This window comes from Aegilops tauschii, chromosome 2 (genome assembly GCF_002575655.3).
Source record: "Aegilops tauschii subsp. strangulata cultivar AL8/78 chromosome 2, Aet v6.0, whole genome shotgun sequence".
Classification (NCBI taxonomy): Eukaryota; Viridiplantae; Streptophyta; class Magnoliopsida; order Poales; family Poaceae; genus Aegilops; species Aegilops tauschii.
The window spans coordinates 130,172,249-130,192,460 of record NC_053036.3 but is presented as its reverse complement, the minus strand read 5'-3'; the positions used below and the strand labels follow the sequence as shown (position 1 = coordinate 130,192,460).

Below are 20,212 nucleotides of genomic sequence, written 5' to 3'. Positions count from 1 at the left end.
TTCAACCAATTTATTTGCACTGGAGCATGTGCATGTAGTTCAAATTTGAATTATGCACATAAAATGCATTGAAAACTCAGCTAATGCATAAAAATATCCAAACAAACCCCGAAAAATCACAAAAATTCACACAACACTCCTGTTGTTCTATGTTGACACGAGAAAAAAATTTGAAAGCAATAAGAGGCAATGGATATCGTTTCGTCCACAAAGGTGGGACGTTCCCTACCGAAAACCATCATGCTTGTTTTGAGAAGCTTCGGTTTGTGAGAAGCATATACCCAAACCTGCCCCAAATAGGACAAAAATTGTACCACGGCATGTTGATGCCGCTCCATGATAGCATGCCAAGTTTCATGAATTTCAGACGAGTTTTGAATTTACTAGAATTTAAAAACCAGGCATCTCAATGTTTTGCCGGCAATCAACGGTGCCCCGGTGTTTGAAATTCATTCCCATTTCTTGCATGGGACCTAAGCATACACCCAAGGACACGGATTTGATTTTTCAACCAATTTATATGCACTGGAGCATGTGCATGTAGTTCAAATTTGAATTATGCACATAAAATGCATTGAAAACTCAGTTAATGCATAAAAATGTCCAAACGAACCACAAAAAATCATACAACACTCCTGTTGTTCTATGTTGACACGAGAAAAAAATTTGAAATCAATAAGAGGCAATGGATATCATTTCGTCCACAAAGGTGGGACGTTCCCTACCGAAAACCATCATGCTTGTTGTGAGAAGCTCCGGTTTGTGAGAAGCATATACCCAAACCTGCCCCCAAATGGGACAAAATTTGTACCACGGCATGTTGATGCCGCTCCATGATAGCATGCCAAATTTAATGAATTTCAGACGAGTTTTGGATTTACTAGAATTTAAAAACCAGGCATCTCAATGTTTTGCCGGCAATCAACGGTGCCCCGATGTTTGAAATTCATTCCCATTTCTTGCATGGGACCTAAGCATGCACCCAAGGACACATATTTGGTTTTTCAACCAATTTATATGAACTCGAGCATGTGCATGTAGTTCAAATTTGAATTATGCACATAAAATGCATTGAAAACTCGGTTAATGCATAAAAATGTCCAAACGAACCCCGAAAAATCACAAAAATTCACACAACACTCATGTTGTTCTATGTTGACACGAGAAAAAAATTTAAAAGCAATAAGAGGCAATGGATATCGTTTCGTCCACAAAGGTGGGACGTTCCCTATCGAAAACCATCATGCTTGTTGTGAGAAGCTCCGGTTTGTGAGAAGCATATACCCAAACCTGCCCCAAATGAGACAAAATTTGTACCACGGCATGTTGATGCCGCTCCACAATAGCATGCCAAGTTTCATGAATTTCAAACGAGTTTTGGATTTACTATAATTAAAAAACCAGGCATCTCAATGTTTTGCCGGTAATCAATGGTGCCCTGGTGTTTGAAATTCATTCCCATTTCTTGCATGGGACCTAAGCATGCACCCAAGGACACAGATTTGATTTTTCAACCAATTTATATGCATTGGAGCATGTGCATGTTGTTCAAATTTGAATTATGCACATAAAATGCATTGAAAACTCAGTTAATGCATAAAAATGTCCAAACGAACCCCGAAAAATCACAAACACACAACACTCCTGTTGTTCTATGTTGACACGAGAAAAAAAATTGAAAGCAATAAGAGGCAATGGATATCGTTTCGTCCACAAAGGTGGGACGTTCCCTACCGAAAACCATCATGCTTGTTGTGAGAAGCTCCGGTTTGTGAGAAGCATATACCCAAACCTGCCCCAAATGGGACAAAATTTGTACCACGGCATGTTGATGCCGCTCCATGAGAGCATGCCAAGTTTCATGAATTTCAGACGAGTTTTGGATTTACTAGAATTTAAAAACCAGGCATCTCAATGTTTTGCCGGCAATCAACGGTGCCCTGGTGTTTGAAATTCATTCCCATTTCTTGCATGGGACCTAAGCATGCACCCAAGGACACAGATTTGATTTTTCAACCAATTTATATGCACTCGAGCATGTGCATGTAGTTCAAATTTGAATTGTTCACCTGAAATGGCTAGAAACCCAATTTAATGTATAAAGTGTTCAAACGAACCCTGAATAATTCCAATTCTTTTACGACACACATATAGTTGCATGTTCACTCCAGATAAAAGGTCTAGTGCTACCTCTTGAGCACTGCGTTGGTTTTCCCTTGAAGAGGAAAGGGTGATGCAGCAAAGTAGCGTAAGTATTTCCCTCAGTTTTTGAGAACCAAGGTATCAATCCAGTAGGAGGCTACGCGCGAGTCCCTCGCACCTACACATAACAAATAAATCCTCGCAACCAACGCGATAAGGGGTTGTCAATCCCTACACGGCCACTTACGAGAGTGAGATCTGATAGATATGATAGGATAATAGTTTTGGTATTTTTATCATAAGATGCAAAGTAAAATAAAAGCAAAGTAAAAGGCAAAGGAAATAACTAAGTGTTGGAAGATTAATATGATGAAGATAGACCCGGGGGCCATAGGTTTGACTAGTGGCTTCTCTCGAGAGCATAAGTATTTTACGGTGGGTGAACGAATTACTGTTGAGCAATTGACAGAATTGAGCATAGTTATGAGAATATCTAGGTATGATCATGTATATAGGCATCACGTCCGAGACAAGTAGACCGACTCCTGCCTGCATCTACTACTATTACTCCACTCATCGACCGCTATCCAGCATGCATCTAGAGTATTAAGTTCATAAAAACAAAGTAACGCCTTAAGCAAGATGACATGATGTACAGGGATAAATTCATGCAATATGATTAAAAAAAACCCATCTTGTTATCCTCGATGGCAACAATACAATACGTGCCTTGCTGCCCCTACTGTCACTGGAAAAGGACACCGCAAGATTGAACCCAAAGCTAAGCACTTCTCCCATTGCAAGAAAGATCAATCTAGTAGGCCAAACCAAACTGATAATTCGAAGAGACTTGCAAAGATAACCAATCATACATAAAAGAATTCAGAAGATTCAAATATTGTTCATAGATAATCTTGATCATAAACCCACAATTCATCGGTCTCAACAAACACACCGCAAAAAGAAGATTACATCGAATAGATCTCCACGAGAGAGGGAGAGAACATTGTATTGAGATCCGAAAAGAGAGAAGAAGCCATCTAGCTACTAACTATGGACCCGAAGGTCTAAGGTAAACTACTCACACTTTATCGGAGAGGCTACGGTGATGATGTAGAAGCCCTCCGTGATGGATGTCCCCCTCCGGCGGAGCTCCGGAACAGGCCCCAAGATGGGATCTCGTGGGTACAGAAGGTTGCGGCAGTGGAATTAGGTTTTTGGCTCCGTATCTGATCGTTTGGGGGTACGTAGGTATATATAGGAGGAAGGAGTACGTCGGTGGAGCAACAGGGGGCCCACGAGGGTGGAGGGCGCGCCCTGGGGGGTAGACGCGCCCCCCTACCTCGGTGCCTCCTCCTTTGTTTCTTGACGTAGGGTCCAAGTCTCCCGGATCATATTCTTCCTAAAAATCACGTTCCCGAAGGTTTCATTCCGTTTGGACTCCGTTTGCTATTCCTTTTCTGCGAAACTCTGAAATAGGCAAAAAACAGCAATTCTGGGCTGGGCCTCCGGTTAATAGGTTAGTCCCAAAAATAATATAAAAGTGAATAATAAAGCCCAATAATGTCCAAAACCGTAGATAATATAGCATGGAGCAATCAAAATTTATAGATACGTTGGAGACGTATCATCTAGCAATTCAAACACCGTCCATTGCTGCTGTGACCCCATTATGTAATTGAAATCAAGATGAAAAATCAAGTAGATCGCACACAGTTTATTATCAGCAACCGTGCGAGATGTAGTACAAAATATCTTGGAGCACCGTCGGTGTATAGTACGCCTATGGCTTACGCGAGAAGGTGCATCGGCTACAGTCCACAGCCGGCGTCTCAAACACACTAGCTCGCTCCCCAAATATCATTTCACTGTTCAATCGTCGCCGGTGAAAGATGGGCACGTGGACCCACGTCGTGAGGGCAACTTCGGTGGCCCACTCCGGCGAGAGCACGGCCGCAGCCGCCATGCGCGTGCTAACAAGGTGCATGAGCGTGGCCGCAATTTGCGACCGGGCGGCAAAGGCAGCCCAAACGGCCGCTGTTGCTTCTCAGGTGGCGGCAACAACATCTGCCTCGGGGATAGCAACTGGCGAGAGTGGCATAGCAGCTGTCCGTTCCGCAGCGGTGGCCTTAGCCCTGATGGAGGCCGCCCACGACCATGTCGAGGCCGCCCATGCCCAGCTCCTGGCGGTCACCGCACAAATCGAACGAAGCTTCTCCGACAACGGTCGGCAACCCACGACCGAAGAGCTGGCAATCGCCGAGAGCGTTCGAGCAGCCGCCCGTTCCTCCGCCGCATACCTTGCGACGACGGAGCCCGTCCAAGCCCAGATCGCGTCCGCCCACGCCCAGCTCGTGGCGGCCTTTACCAAAGAGATGCGGACGCGGATGACGAGATGCTTGCCGAGTATGGTGCGATGGATTCCATGGAGCCCCTTCCCCAGGAGACCGTCGGGCGCGAGCTGGACATGGAGGCGGCGGCGGAGATCGACGAGCACCAGCCGTAGTAGTACTCTATGTTTTGTTTAATTAAGAGCGCCGGTCTTTAATTTGTTAGAGTAATGTTTAGGTCAGCTAGCTCTGTTTAATTGCTGAACTTGCTCGATTAAGAAGTGTGGGTGTGCTGTAGTCTCCTTTGTGTACCCAAATTATGCAATGATGTGGATGACCACTGTAACCATGGAAATTCGAACCAAAAGTTTTGACGTTCAAACTCATCACACACGGGTTAAGCTATCTGAATCGTTTGTGATGTCCACATATCGTACACAGTTTTGAATAAGGGACCGTGTTTGATACTCTGATGACACTTTGCGCGCCAGTTTTTTGGCTGAAGCGATTCCAAATTTTCGGCTTCCGCGGAAATATCTACCTCCCCGCCCCCTCCCCCTTACCAAAAGCCACATTTCCCCTCTTTCCGCCTTCCTTTCCAAGTTGAAACCTTCACTCCTTGCTTGCAGCGCCGCCGCCTCCTCGCCGGCGACCCTCCTTCACGCTGCTCGGCCTCCTCTATCCAGGCAGGTAATCCACACCCAACCCCCATCCTCCTCCTCCTTCCACATCCCACATGCCTCGACCGCCGGCGCGAGCGCGACACCTTCCACCCAAATCACCAACCCCTCCACCAAATAAGCACCGGCCTAAGCCATGGTGCACGCAGTATAGCCAGGACCTCAAGGAGCATTTGGCAGCGGAGAAGCAAATCGTGTCCGCACGCGCGGATGAGGTCGCGATGGCTGCCATTCGTGCTGACCCCCAGATCTTGGAGGAGAACCTTGCCAATTGCTAGCTACACCAGTTAAGCATGCTCGGTTTACCCGTTGCGTGTGCTGCTCCTGCCTTTCCTTCACAAAATCTAATGAATTGTGCTATCTAATTTCACCATGCAATCTGTTGCTCTAGTGTATATGTTCTATATGTCGTGCAGTGTGGTGCTCACTTATTAACTGTTTTGTTAATTAGTTGTCGTCTTCACTTAACTGCTTGGTTCAGTTCTGCAAATGTGATGTTCAATTCTTCAGGCTGCAATTTTGTATTATCTTCCATGTGAGAAATAAATCAAATTTATCTTTACAAAATTGTGGGTGCATTCTATTATTGTATACCATGTGAGGAATAAATTGAATTTGGCTGTAGTAAATACATGAGAAACAAATACAATTGTTACAATTGGTTGTAATTAACTGTTTGGTTAACTCTCTGATCTTCTATTAGGAGTATGTTATATTGTGCAATGTGGTGCTCAGTTAATGTTTGGTCCATTTGTTGTGGTGTTTAGTTAACTGCTTGGTTCAATGTTATATTCTGCAATGTGGTGCTCAGTTAATGTTTGGTTCATTTGTTGTGGTGTTTAGTTAACTGCTTGGTTCAATTCTGCAATGCGATGTCCAATTGTCGTGGGTAGAATTTTGTATTGTTGTGCATGTGAGGAATAAATCGAATTTGGCTGCACTTAATACATGAGAAACATATACAAGTGCTATATTTCCTAGTTCTTAATCATGCTTGGTTTGGGTAAATGGGTTTTTCGTGTGGCTTCAATTAATCTGATGAATCTGTAATGTGCTTATTTTTCATCAACATATTTTACTAATAGCATGTGAACCCTTACTTAACCTGATGACTAACTACCGTATATGTGTTGCAGGGAAACAATGGGAAGCACTGAGGTTTACAATCGAGGTTAGCACGTGCATGGTCCGTTGTCTAATAGCACATTATTGTGCAATTGCAGGAACCATTCTAATATTTTGGTTTTTAACAATTTGGTCTTGCACATGTAGGTCCTGCTGTCAGAGGTTTTGACCCACTGTTCGACCCTTTTTGCATATGGGGAAATGAGTTGTCCATGAATATCAATCAAATCAAGAAACTCAGAAAGATTGTTAGGATAAAGAAATTAGCAACAAAAAACAACAAGATCTTTGTCTGCACAGTGAAGAAGACATCAGTTCACTACAAGATGGTACTAACTATTATACCTTGCCTTTTTTTATTCCTTTGCCCCATTTCCAATATAGAGAAGATATTTATGCACATCCTTGTTTTCAGGCCTTTCTAAAGCAGTTCACTGATGATTACCTCTCAAACCACCTCTATGGTCAGGAGGCGAGGAAGGTTTTCATACAACACCCACGGTTCAATATTGAAGTGTTCCTGAAGAGGTCGAAGGACGGACGGTCAATCATCCACAGGCACTAGCCTAAAGTTGCAAGGACCTTCAACATGAATGAAGGCTCAATATTCGCCTTCCGCTTCAGCAGTTTTCCAGATGAGATGCATCTGTCTATATACCGTCTATGATGCTAATTCTACATGTTGCATGTGGAACTTGCTGCTGGTGCAGTTGTGTAATGGGGTAGCTGAGTGCTGAAGCTATATCATGTTTTACTCTGATGTATTTCAATTATGAAATTCTGCTTCCTTAATATGGAAATGAAATATATTGTGTGCTTAATATGAATGTCAATTAGATTAATAAATGGATTATTAATAATAGGGCAATTAGCCTGCTAATGGCGAATTAGCCTGCTAATTGGGTTTTGATATTGCAAACGGTTGTTGAAAAAATACCGTGGGCGATGACCTCAGGCAACGCACACAGTTTCTAGGAATAAACAGTGTTGGATCAATGAACAATCACACACGACTTTCTCTTGAAAACTATTTGCGTTAGGCCACCTTGCGCAAACGTTTACCACATAAAAACTGTGTGTCATGGACAGCCTTTACCACACAGTTTCTTCTACGGACCGTGTGTGCTACATTCAATAACGCAAACGATTTAACGGGAAAAATTGTGTGTGATGTACCTGTGAACGGAAACGTTTTCCTTGGAACGACTGTGTGGGATGTGCATACGAATGGAAACGTTTAGCAGGGACTGACTGTGTGGGATGTACTTGCGACCGGAAACAATTTTGCCGTATAATTGTATTTGTTTAGCTCTAATGTATGTATTTCCGTATTTTAGTACTCGCCGGTCGCACACGACCTCATTTTGCCGAACGTGTGTGCCAGGAGGGCATATCCCCGACGGTTTCTGGGTCGTGTGGGAAGGACCCCCCTATCGCCCACACTCACTTGGCGACGGTTCCAAATGCCGTCGCGGAAAGGGGTAAAGAATCGTTTGTTTAGGACCGACGCGCACCAGTGGTTGCATAATCTCATAGTCAGAGGAACATGTATAAGTCATGAAGAAAGCAATAGCAATAAAACTTAACGATCATAATGCTAAGCTAACGGATGGGTCTTGTCTATCACATCATTCTCTAATGATGTGATCCCGTTCATCAAATGACAACACATGTCCATGGTCAGGAAACTTAACCATCTTTGATTAATGAGCTAGTCAAGTAGAGGCATACTAGGGACACTATGTTTTGTCTATGTATTCACACATGTACTAAGTTTCCGGTTAATACAATTCTAGCATGAATAATAAACATTTATCATGATATAAGGAAATATAAATAACAACTTTTATTATTACCTCTAGGGCATATTTCCTTCAGTCTCCCACTTGCACTAGAGTCAATAATCTAGTTCACATCGCCATGTGATTTAACATCAATAGTTCTCATCTTTATGTGATTAACACCTATAGTTCACATCGCCATGTGACCAACACTCAAAGGGTTTACTAGAATCAATAATCTAGTTCACATCGCTATGTGATTAACACCCAAGAGTAATAAGGTATGATCATGTTTTGCTTGTGAGAGAAATTTTAGCCTACGGGTCTGCAACATTTAGATCCTTATGTATTTTGCAAATTTCTATGTCTACAATGCTCTGCACAGAGCTACTCCAGCTAATTTCTCCCACTTTCAATATGTATCTAGATCGAGACTTAGAGTCATTCAGATCGGTGTCAAAGTTTGCATCAACATAACTCTTTACGACAAACTCTTTATCACCTCCATAACTGAGAAATATTTTCTTAGACCTTTAAGGATAATTTTGACCGCTGTCCAGTGATCTACTCCTGGATCACTATTATACCCCCTTGCCAAACTCTTGGCAAGGTACACAATAGGTCTGGTATACAGCATGGCATACTTTATAGAACCTATGGCTGAGGCATAGGGAATGGCTTTCATTCTTTCTCTATTTTCTACCGTGGTCGGGTTTTGAGTCTTACTCAACTTCACACCTTGCAACACAGGCAAGAACTTCTTCTTTGACCGTTCCATTTTGAACTACTTCAAAATCTTGTCAAGGTATATACTCATTAAAAAATCTTATCAAGCATCTTGATCTATCTCTATAGATCTCGATGCCCAATATGTAAGCAGCTTCACCGAGGTTTTTCTTTGAAAAAACTCCTTTCAAATACTCCTTTATGCTTTCCAGAAAATTCTACATCATTTCCGATCAACAATATGTCATTCACATATACTTATGAGAAAGGTTGTAGTGCTCCCACTCACTTTCTTGTAAATACAGGCTTCACCGCAAGTCTGTATAAAACTATATGCTTTGATCAACTCATCAAAGTGTATATTCCAACTCCGAGATGCTTGCACCAGTCCATAGATGGATCGCTGGAGCTTGCACATTTTGTCAGCACCTTTAGGATTGACAAAACCTTCTGGTTGTCTCACATACAATTCTTCTTTAATAAATCCATTAAGGAATGTAGTTTTGATATCCGTTTGCCAGATTTCATAAAATGCGGCAATTGCTAACATGATTCGGACAGACTTAAGCATCGATATGAGTGAGAAAATCTCATCGTAGTCAACACCTTGAACTTGTCGAAAACCTTTTTGCGACAATTCGAGCTTTGTAGATAGTAACACTACCATCAGTGTATGTCTTCCTCTTGAAGATCCATTTATTCTCAATGGATTGCCGATCATCGGGCAAGTCAACCAAAGTCCATACTTTGTTCTCATACATGGATCTCATCTCAGATTTCATGGCCTCAAGCCATTTCGCGGAACCTGGGCTCATCATCGCTTCCTCATAGTTCATAGGTTCGTCATGGTCTAGTAACATGACCTCCAGAATAGGATTACCGTACCACTCTGGTGCGGAACGTACTCTGGTTGACCTACGAAGTTCGGCAGTAACTTGATCTGAAGTTTCATGATCATCATCATTAACTTCCTCACTAATGGGTGTAGGCATCACTGGAACTGATTTCTGTGATGAACCACTTTCAAATTCAGCAGAAGGTACAATTACCTCATCAAGTTCTACTTTTCTCCCACTCACTTCTTTCGAGAGAAACTCCTTCTCTAGAAAGGATCCATTCTTAGCAACGAATATCTTGCCTTTGGATCTGTGATAGAAGGTTTACCCAACAGTTTCCTTTGGGTATCCTATGAAGACGTATTTCTCCGATTTGGGTTTGAGCTTATCAGGTTGAAGCTTTTTCACATAAGCATCGCAGCCCCAAACTTTAAGAAACGACAGCTTAGGTTTCTTGCCAAACCACAGTTCATACGGTGTCGTCTCAATGAATTTAGATGGTGCCCTATTTAAAGTGAATGCATATGTCTCTAATGCATAACCCCAAAATGATAGAGGTAAATCGGTAAGAGACATCATAGATAGCACCATATCTAATAAAGTACGGTTACGACGTTCGGACACACCATTATGCTGTGGTGTTCCACATGGCGTGAGTTGCGAAACTATTCCACATTGTTTTAAATGAAGACCAAACTCGTAACTCAAATATTCGCCTCCTCAATCAGATCGCAGAAACTTTATTTTCTTGTTACGATGATTTTTCACTTCACTCTGAAATTCTTTGAACTTTTCAAATGTTTCAGACTTGTGTTTCATCAAGTAGATATACCCATATGTGCTCAAATCATCTGTGAAGGTCAGAAAATAACGATACCCGCCGCGAGCCTCAACACTCATCAGACCGCATACATCGTGTGTATTATTTCCAATAAGTCAGTTGCTCACTCCTTTGTTCCGCAGAACGGAGTCTTAGTCATCTTGCCCATGAGGTATGGTTCGCAAGCATCAAGTGATTCCAAAAGCCCATCGGCATGGAGTTTCTTCATGCGCTTTACACCAATATGACCTAAGCGGCAGTGCCACAAATATGTTGCACTATCATTATCAACTTTGCATCTTTTGGCATCAATATTATGAATATGTGTATCACACAATCGAGATTCAATAAACCATTCACATTGGGTGTATGACCATTGAAGGTTTTATTCATGTAAATAGAATAACAATTATTTTCTGACTTAAATGAATAACCGTATTGCAATAAACATGATCCAATCATATTCATGCTCAACGCAAACACCAAATAACATTTATTTAGTACCAATACTAATCCCGAAGGTAGAGGGAGTATGTGATGGTGATCTTATCAACCTTGGAATCATTTCCAACACACATCGTCACTTCATCCTTAACTAGTTTATGTTCATTCTGCTACTCCCGTTTCGTGTTACTAATCTTAGCAACTGAACTGGTATCAAATACCAAGGCTTTGCTATATATGAACACTAGTAAAGTACACATCAATAATATGTATATCAAATATACCTTTGTTCACTTTGCCATCCTTCTTATCTGCCAAGTATTTGGGGTAGTTCCGCTTCCAGTGGCCATTCCCTTTGCAGTAGAAGCACTCAGTTTCAGGCTTAGGTCTAGCTTTTGGCATCTTCATGGGAGTGGCAACTTGCTTGCCATTCTTCTTGAAGTTCCCTCTCTTTTTCTTGCCCTTTTTCTTGAAACTAGTGGTCTTGTTAACCATCAACAAATGAGGCTCTTTCTTGATTTCTACCTTTGTTGATTTCAGCATCACGAAGAGCTCAGGAATCATTTTCGTCATCCCTTGCATGTTATAGTTCATCACGAAGTTCCAGTACCTTGGCGATAGTGACTAGAGAACTCTGTTAATCACTATCTTATCTGGAAGATTAACTCCCACTTGATTTAAGCGATTTGTAGTACCCAGACAATTTGAGCACATGCTCACTGGTTGAGCTATTCTCCTCCATCTTGTAGGAAAAGTATTGTCAGAGGTCTCATACCTCTCGACACGGGCATGAGTCTGAAATACTAATTTCAACTCTTGGAACATCTTATATGCTCTATGACGTTCCAAATTTTTTTGAAGTCCCGGTTTTAAGCCGTAAAGCATGGTGCACTAAACTATCAAGTAGCCATCATATCGAGCTTGCCAAACATTCATAACGTTTGCATATACTCCTGCAATAGGTCTGTCACCTAGCGGTGCATCAAGGACATAATTCTTCTATGCAGCAATGAGGATAATCCTCAGATCACGGACCCAGTCCGCTTCATTGCTACTAACATCTTTCAACTTATTTTTATCTAGGAACATATCAAAAATAAACGGGGAGCTACATCGCGAGCTATTGATCTACAACATAATTTGCAAATATTATCAGGACTAAGTTCATGATAAATTGAAGTTCAATTAATCATATTACTTAAGAACTCCCACTTAGATAGACATCCCTCGAGTCATCTAAATGGTCGTGTGATCCAAATCAACTAAACCATGTCCGATCATCACGTGAGATGGAGTAGTCTTCAATGGTGAACATCTCTATGTTGATCATATCTACTATATGATTCATGCTCGACCTTTCGGTCTCCAGTGTTCCGAGGCCATATCTGCATATGCTAGGCTCGTCAAGTTTAACCCGAGTATTCTGCGCGTGCAAAACTGGCTTGCACCCGTTGTATGTCAACATAGAGCTTATCACACCCGATCATCACGTGGTGTCTCGGCACGACGAACTGTAGCAACGGTGCATACTCAGGGAGAACACTTATACCTTGAAATTTAGTGAGGGGTCATCTTATAATGCTACCGCCGTACTAAGCAAAATAAGATACATAAAATATAAGCATCACATGCAATCAAACTATGTGACATGATATGGCCATCATCATCTTGTGCCTTTGATCTCCATCTCCAAAGCACCGTCATGATCTCCACCGTCACCGGCTTGACACCTTGATCTCCATCATAGCGTTGTTGTCGTCTCGCCAACTATTGCTTCTACGACTATCGCTACCGCTTAGTGATAAAGTAAAGCAATTACATGGCGATTGCATTTCATACAATAAAGCGACAACCATAAGGCTCCTGCCAGTTGCCGATAACTTTTACAAAACATGATCATCTCATACAACAATTTATATCTCATCACGTCTTGACCATATCACATCACAACATGCCCTACAAAACAAGTTAGACGTCCTCTACTTTATTGTTGCAAGTTTTACGTGGCTGCTACGGGCTTCTAGCAAGAACCGTTCTTACCTACGCATCAAAACCACAATGATTTTTCGTCAAGTGTGTTGTTTTAACCTTCAACAAGGACCGGGCGTAGTCAAACTTGATTCAACTAAAGTTGGAGAAACTAACACCCGCTAGCCACCTGTGTGCGAAGCACGTCAGTTGAACCAGTCTCATGAACGTAGTCATGTAATGTCGGTCCGGGCCGCTTCATCCAACAATACCGCTGAATCAAAGTAAGACGTTGCTGGTAAGCAATATGACTATTATCGTCCACAACTCTTTGTGTTCTACTCGTGCATATAACATCTACGCATAGACCTGGCTCGAATGCCACTGTTGAGGAACGTAGTATGTCAAAATATTTCCTACGATCACGCAAGATCTAACTAGGAGATGCATAGCAACGAGACGGGAGAGTGTGTCCACGTACCCTCGTAGACCGAAAGCGGAAGCGTATAGTAACGCGGTTGATGTAGTCGAACGTCTTCACGATCCTACCGATCCAAGTACCGAACGTACGACACCTCCGTATTCAGCACACGTTCAGCATAATGACGTCCATCGAGCTCTTGATCCAGTTGAGGACGAGGGAGAGTTCCGTTAGCACAACGGCGTGGTGCCGCTGATGATGAAGTTACCGGCGCAGGGCTTCGCCTAAGCACTACGACGATATGACTGAGGTGTGTAACTATGGAGGGGGGCACCGCACGAGGCTAAGAGAAACTTGTGTGTCTTTGGGGTGCTCCCCTCCCCCGTATATAAAGGAGGGAGGGAGGAGGCGGCCGGCCTAGGGGGCGCGCCAAGAGTATGGAGTCCTACTAGGACTTCCAAGTCCTAGTAGGAATCTTTTTTCCTTTTCGGAGTAGGAGAGAAGGAAAGGGGGAAAGAGAGAGGGAGTAGGAAAGGGCAAGGGGGGCGCCGCCCCCTTCCCCTAGTCCAATTCAGACCCATGGTGGGGCACCACCTCCCCTTTGGTATGCCTCCTCCTTTCCCGTATGGCCCAATAAGGCCCATTACTTCTCCCGGTGAATTCTCGTAACTCCCCGATACTTCGAAAAATACCCGAATCACTCGGAATCTTTCCGATGTTCGAATATAGCCTTCCAATGTATGAATCTTTACCTCTCGACCATTTCGAGGCTCCTCGTCATGTCTGTGATCTCATCCGGGACTCCGAACAAACTTCGGTCATCAAATCACATAACTCATAATACAAATCGTCATCGAACGTTAAGCGTGCGGACCCTACGGGTTCGAGAACTATGTAGACATGACCGAGACACATCTCCGGTCAATAACCAATAGCGGAACCTGGATGCTCATATTGGCTCCTACATATTCTACGAAGATCTTTATCGGTCAAATCGCATAACAACGTACGTTGTTCCATTTGTCATCGGTATGTTACTTGCCCGAGATTAGATCGTCGGTATCATCATACCTAGTTCAATCTCGTTATCGGCAAGTCTCTTTACTTGTTCCGTAATGCATCATCCCGCAACTAACTCATTAGTCACATTGCTTGCAAAGCTTATAGTGATGTGCATTAACGAGAGGGCCCAGAGATACCTATCCGATACATGGAGTGACAAATCCTAATCTCGATCTATGCCAACCCAACAAACACCTTCGGAGACACCTATAGAGCATCTTTATAATCACTCAGTTACGTTGTGACGTTTGATAGCACACAAGGTGTTCCTCCGGTATTCGGGAGTTGCATAATGTCATAGTCAGAGGAACATGTATAAGTCATGAGGAAAGCAATAGCAATAAAACTTAACAATCATAATGCTAAGCTAACGGATGGGTCTTGTCCATCACATCATTCTCTAATGATGTGATCCCGTTCATCAAATGACAACACATGTCCATGGTCAGGAAACTTAACCATCTTTGATTAACGAGCTAGTCAAGTAGAGGCATACTAGGGACACTCTATTTTATCTATGTATTCACACATGTACTAAGTTTCCGGTTAATACAATTCTAGCATGAATAATAAACATTTATCATGATATAAGGAAATATAAATAACAACTTTATTATTTCCTCTAGGGCATATTTCCTTCAGCAACCACATTGAGCCTATTAGTCGCTACTTTGGTGAATATTTTGAAGCTGACATTAAGGAGGCATATCGGTATCTATTGTTGGATCCGTACAGCCTCCTTTGTCTTGGGCAACAAAACAATCTCTCCAAAATTTATCCTGGATAGGTCAAGTTGGCCGGCATGAAGATAATTGAACAACTCCATTAGGTCAGTCTTGATGACATCCCAGAAGTTCTGATAGAACTCTGCGGGGAATCCATCATGTCCTGGAGCTTTATTGTGTTCCATTTGAAACGCCGCAGCTCTCACCTCCTCTTTAGAGAAAGGTGCCGTCAGGATATCATTCTCTTTAGTCGTGACTTGTGGAATATCATCTATTCGGGTCTCATCGAGACTGAAGTTCCCTTCATCTGGAGCCCCAAATAGAGACTTGTAGTATTTTGTTATATAACGCTTAAGCTCTTCTTGGCCTTTGATCCGTCCCTCATCCTATTCGAGACTAAAAATACACTTTTTCGGTGTCGCCCATTGGCAACCAATTGGAAATAACGTGTATTGCTATCTCCCTCGAGAATGAATTGGGCGCCGGATCTTCGATACCACTTGAGTTCCTCTTCTCGCAATAGACGTGCCATTTGCTCATTGGATTGATTTTTTATGTCAATCTCATGTTGAGACAAAGTGCGAGTCTCTGTGATTTTGTCGAGGTCATCAATAATAGTGGAAAGACGTTGATTTTCTTTTTTATATATGCCACTGGTGTGTTTCGCCCATCCAGTTAGGAACTGCCTTGCGGCTCGAATTTTGAAGTTCCATCTCTGAATTAGTGTGCGACCAACGGCGGGCCTCTCCCATACATTCTTAACCATATTTGCAAAGCCATCACGTTGTAACCATCCCAATTCGAATTTGAATGGGCGGCGAGCAGTGGGAGGACTAGCAGAGTTAGACTCAAGAATGATGGGTGCATGGTCCGAAAGTGTCTCAATACGCTCTAGGGAACGCACTATTACCAGAGGGAATTTTAGTTCCCATTTGATATCCATGAGTACCCGATCGAGTTTCTCGTATGTCGGCACCGGACGATTATTGGCCCAAGTGAATTGTCGCCCCGACATACTGGCTTCCCCAAGATTCAAACTGGCAATCACAGCGTTGAATAAGAAAGGCCATTGAGTGTCAAAACGATCGTTATTTTTCTCTTCCTGGTACCTAAGGATATTAAAGTCGCCTCCAATAAGCATTGGGTGTGGATTATCCTTAGCCATGTTCACCAATTCCCGCAGGAAAGCGGATTTATTCTCATCTTGGACAGCCCCATAGACCGCGGCCAGACTCCATGTAAAATTATCAGCTCTGTTTCGGAGATGGAATTTGATGTGAAATTCACCAAACGAAAAAGATAACAATTCCATGGTTGTTGTCTGTATCCCAAGTAAGATTCCTCCGGACCTTCCACGTGGTGGTAAACAATGCCATGTGTAGTCAAAACCACCAGATAGGTGGTCAAAGACATGTGCACGGAAGTCACATTTACCTGCCTCGGAAATTGCTACAAAATCCAGCCCATGCTCTCGCACACAATCGCCGACGTGTTTTTATGTTTAGCCAAGTCTGAAAGACCTCTGCTATTCCAAAACATGCCTCTCATGTGGAAACTCGGGTTGGGTTGGAATAAGATTCAGACTTACGCGAAGACGCAGTGAAGTCACAAAACATAGACCCTGGTCGTGCATCATCTAATCCAACCTCAGTTACCGCACCAACCAAGTGGGAGAGAAGCGGACCACTTGTGGCCGCCGATTCCTCCTCCTCAGTTTCAGGGTACGGCATGGGGCTTGAACACTTAGGAGAAACCTTTAATCGGTCCATCTCCATGTGTTTTAGCGCCCCCACCGACATACGCACATCATTATTATTTTTTCCAATTGTAATTCCGACGTTATTTAAACTAAAACAAATACGAGTACCAGAAGAAAAAAATGATTTATTGCAAGGTGTACCTATCGGTGAGTCCAAATTACGGCTCCGCCTGAGGCCGCATCGCCTTCGAGAGAGAATTCTCGTCCGTGGTCTAGGGCCCGTCAGCAGAGGAGAAGTGACGGTCGCTACGCCGGATGGGAGTAGTCTTCAGTCGGAGTAGAATGGCGCGTCGGTGGCGGCGTTGGAGCAGACCGAGGCGATCCCAACGGTGCAGCAGCCCCAGGCCCCGGTGGTAGTAAAACCGTGGGGCTTGTGCACCAATAATCCTTTGATGCTGACAAGTTCGGTGAACGAAACAAACGTGTCACTTATCGTCAAAATGTTGCAATCGACAATCGTAGTTAAACCTTTATTCGATGATGTAAGCAGTGATTGTGCCGAGAACAGCATCTTTATTCTAAATCAACGGGCACCAGCAGCCAAGCATACAGTACAATCGAATCACGCATGCAGATTGTCCAGATCACGGAGCCGCGAGCCCCGTGCCGCGGAACTTGTCACGGACGACCTCATCCAGCCGCGTCGCCATCTCCGGCGTCATGTGGTTCACCCAGTCGCCGGCGACCCCTTTCCTGAAGAAAGAGTCCCGGGGCATGGCGTGGTACGCCCCCGCCGATCCCTTCTTGTTCACCTCCAGCCCCTTCATCTTCTCGAAGCTGCACAGCTCCACCACCGCCTCCACGGCGCCGGCGCCCTCCTCGGCGGGCGAGAACGGCCGGCCCATGAACTCCGCCAGCCGCCTCACGTGCTTGCCCGTGTCCAGCAGCAGGTCTTCGTACCTGAGGAAGAGCACCCTGTCAGGCCGCGCGAGGCTCGCGCGCCAGTAGCTGAGCACGTGGTCCCAGATCGGGCCGACGGCCACGGCGCCGTCGCAGACGTGCTCGAACAGCTCCGCGAACGGGAGGTCCGGCTGCCGGCGCCGGAGGAAGTGCCACAGCGACACGACCATGTCCTTGGGGTCCCTGCAGACGTACACGACCTTACAGCCGGCGACGTCCGCGCCGGTGACCGACTCGGGGAGCAGGGTGTGCGGCATGTGCGTGTTCATGAGGCGCGGCGACGGGAGCCTCTCCAGCTTGGCCTCCTGCCCGTCCGCGAAGATCTCGTCCAGGAACGGGATGCAGTCGTGCGGGTTGAGGCGGAGGAGCGGGTGCTGCGCCGGCGCCGGGTACGCGTCGCGCGTCATGGTGGCGAAGGCCAGCGCCTTGAGCCACGTGGTGCCGCACTTGGGGTAGCTGGCGAGGATCACGTCGTCGGCGCGTGGGACGAAGCGCCGCTGGAAGACGACGGTGCCCGCCACCCAGTGGTCCGGCAGCCAGAAGCCCTGGTACAGGCGCAGCTCCAGGCCGGCCTGATTCTTGCGCGGCAGCGCTGCCACGAGGCTCCCGAACTCCTCCTTGGCTGGCCGCTTCGGCACCGTGCCGTCGTCGACGTCCGTGAACGGAACAGGGCCGGAAGTCCACTTGGTGGCGATGGCGGCCATTGGAGATGGATGGAAACAGACTGACTGTCCGCACGCGGCGTCGCGCGCGAGCAGAAAAGTGTAGTGTGCTCAATCAAGTGAGAGCAGGCTGACACTTCCACTCCTTTGGGGAAGAATATATAGTAGTAGAACGTTGCCACGTTGCATCACGCATGTGCCTTTTGTTCACTTAATTAATTAACGATGGATCAAATTTTGACTTTGAAATGTCGAAAGCGAAATGGTACCTTGCCGTGCCCGCCAAGGAGCAGACCCCAACCTCATCATGCTTTAGTTTTGTTTTCCTCCTAAAGAAAGGGATTATGCATAGTTGCAGTCTTGTAGTACTAGAATAGTACAAGAGTGAGAATGATGAAATACAAATCGACACGTTCGAGTAGGGTTATAAATACGAGTTTAGCTCAAATAAATTGGAAGTTAGGAAATGCAAATTGAAAAAGGTATATTTTGAAATTGAATATGAGAGAAAAAAAGGAATGTGGGGATGAATATTGTGGATCTCTGACTTGTTGTCAGGGCTCCGGGTGAAAACCCTAGTATGTTATCTTGGGCATGGCTGAAAATCCTAGTATGTTCTTTCGCTCAGCGTCTTGTCATGTTGTGTCATCACATTCTTGGGGGCATTGTCGGGGAGCTCGGATGCCTATTGGTCAATGCGCGTCTGTGGCTTTGGGCATGCTTTGATCCTGGTGTGAAACTTCTTCGACTGGCATGAGATTGTCTCTTTTGTCTCCTACCTTTTACACGTGGCCTTATGGTCATCGTTCTCGGGCATTACTGTTTGTAGGCAGGATTGATGCTCCGGGGCCTGAAATTAGACGGCAGGTGACCCTCTCAGACGACGACCTGGTGTGTTTATTGCAACAACGTCCAGTGGTTTATCAAGCAGGGTACGATCTTCGAGTTATTCTAATTGCGCCAAGTTTCGGAGTCGTCAAGACACTCATCAGAATAAAGCCCAACATCTATCTTTGCAAGATCCAGGGTCGCACCACCGCCAAAGAGGCTTTTAGAGCCAAAGAAAAGGCCTACTGCAAGCAACGAGGCACATATCGATGTGGCACACCGGTTGGGGATTGTCCTCGTGCTAGCCTGGACTTGAATCCACTGCACTGTACTGGCGAGGTCGGGGAAGAGAACCAGGTACGCCGCCTACAAGCCATCTCCCTGTTCCAGGAACACCAATTCGTCTCGGTTGTTGGCGTTGCCACAACATGCAGCAACCACCATTCGCGAACAAAAAGACTAAACTCGTTGTGCCGAGAGAACGACAAGTACACAAGACCGACTCTTCGTCGATGCCATGGAGAGCATCGCCGTGGTGAGGAAGAAACCAAGGTAAATTTATTCTACGCGGCACCGTCCTCATTGCCCCGACACCACCGAACGAAACAACAACCCTATACCTGAAACAACACGGAAGAGAAATAGGATCCACCCTCTATCCGCCACCGAAGCAGCAGATGGAGGGGGACGAAAGCCGCTATGTTGTCAGCATTCACCAGAGGAAAACATGTCGCCTCCGAATCGCCTATCCAAGGTTGTTGGGAATGAAGTGTTTTGTACATGAGTAGCCCACTAGGCGTTAAAAGTGATGAACAGGAGCTCCCCCTCCTAGGGCCTCTTTAACTCGCATGGTTTCAAAACACATGAATATGATAGATTTGTATGTGAACAATAGAGGAATGAAAAACACATAAATTTTGCATATTTTTATGTTTGATTCATGGGAGTAGGAAAAACACATGAATTCTAAAAAGTACGCCCAAATTACTAAACAGTATAACAC

General features: G+C 44.7%; 1 protein-coding gene across 1 annotated transcript; it reads right to left on the bottom strand.

Annotated features, from left to right (window-relative positions):
• Positions 1-17,253: 17,253 nt before the first annotated feature.
• Positions 17,254-18,534, bottom strand: LOC109786198 (flavonol 3-sulfotransferase). Its single transcript, XM_020344789.4, has one exon. It carries the CDS (start codon positions 18,421-18,423, stop codon positions 17,404-17,406), a length of 1,020 nt encoding a protein of 339 aa, XP_020200378.1. The 5' UTR covers positions 18,424-18,534; the 3' UTR covers positions 17,254-17,403.
• Between the last annotated feature and the right edge of the window lie 1,678 nt (positions 18,535-20,212).

What these genes read in the sequence shown, in the direction of transcription:
- LOC109786198 (XM_020344789.4), bottom strand. Translation starts at nt 18,423, where the DNA reads ATGGCCGCCATCGCCACCAAGTGGACTTCCGGCCCTGTTCCGTTCACG.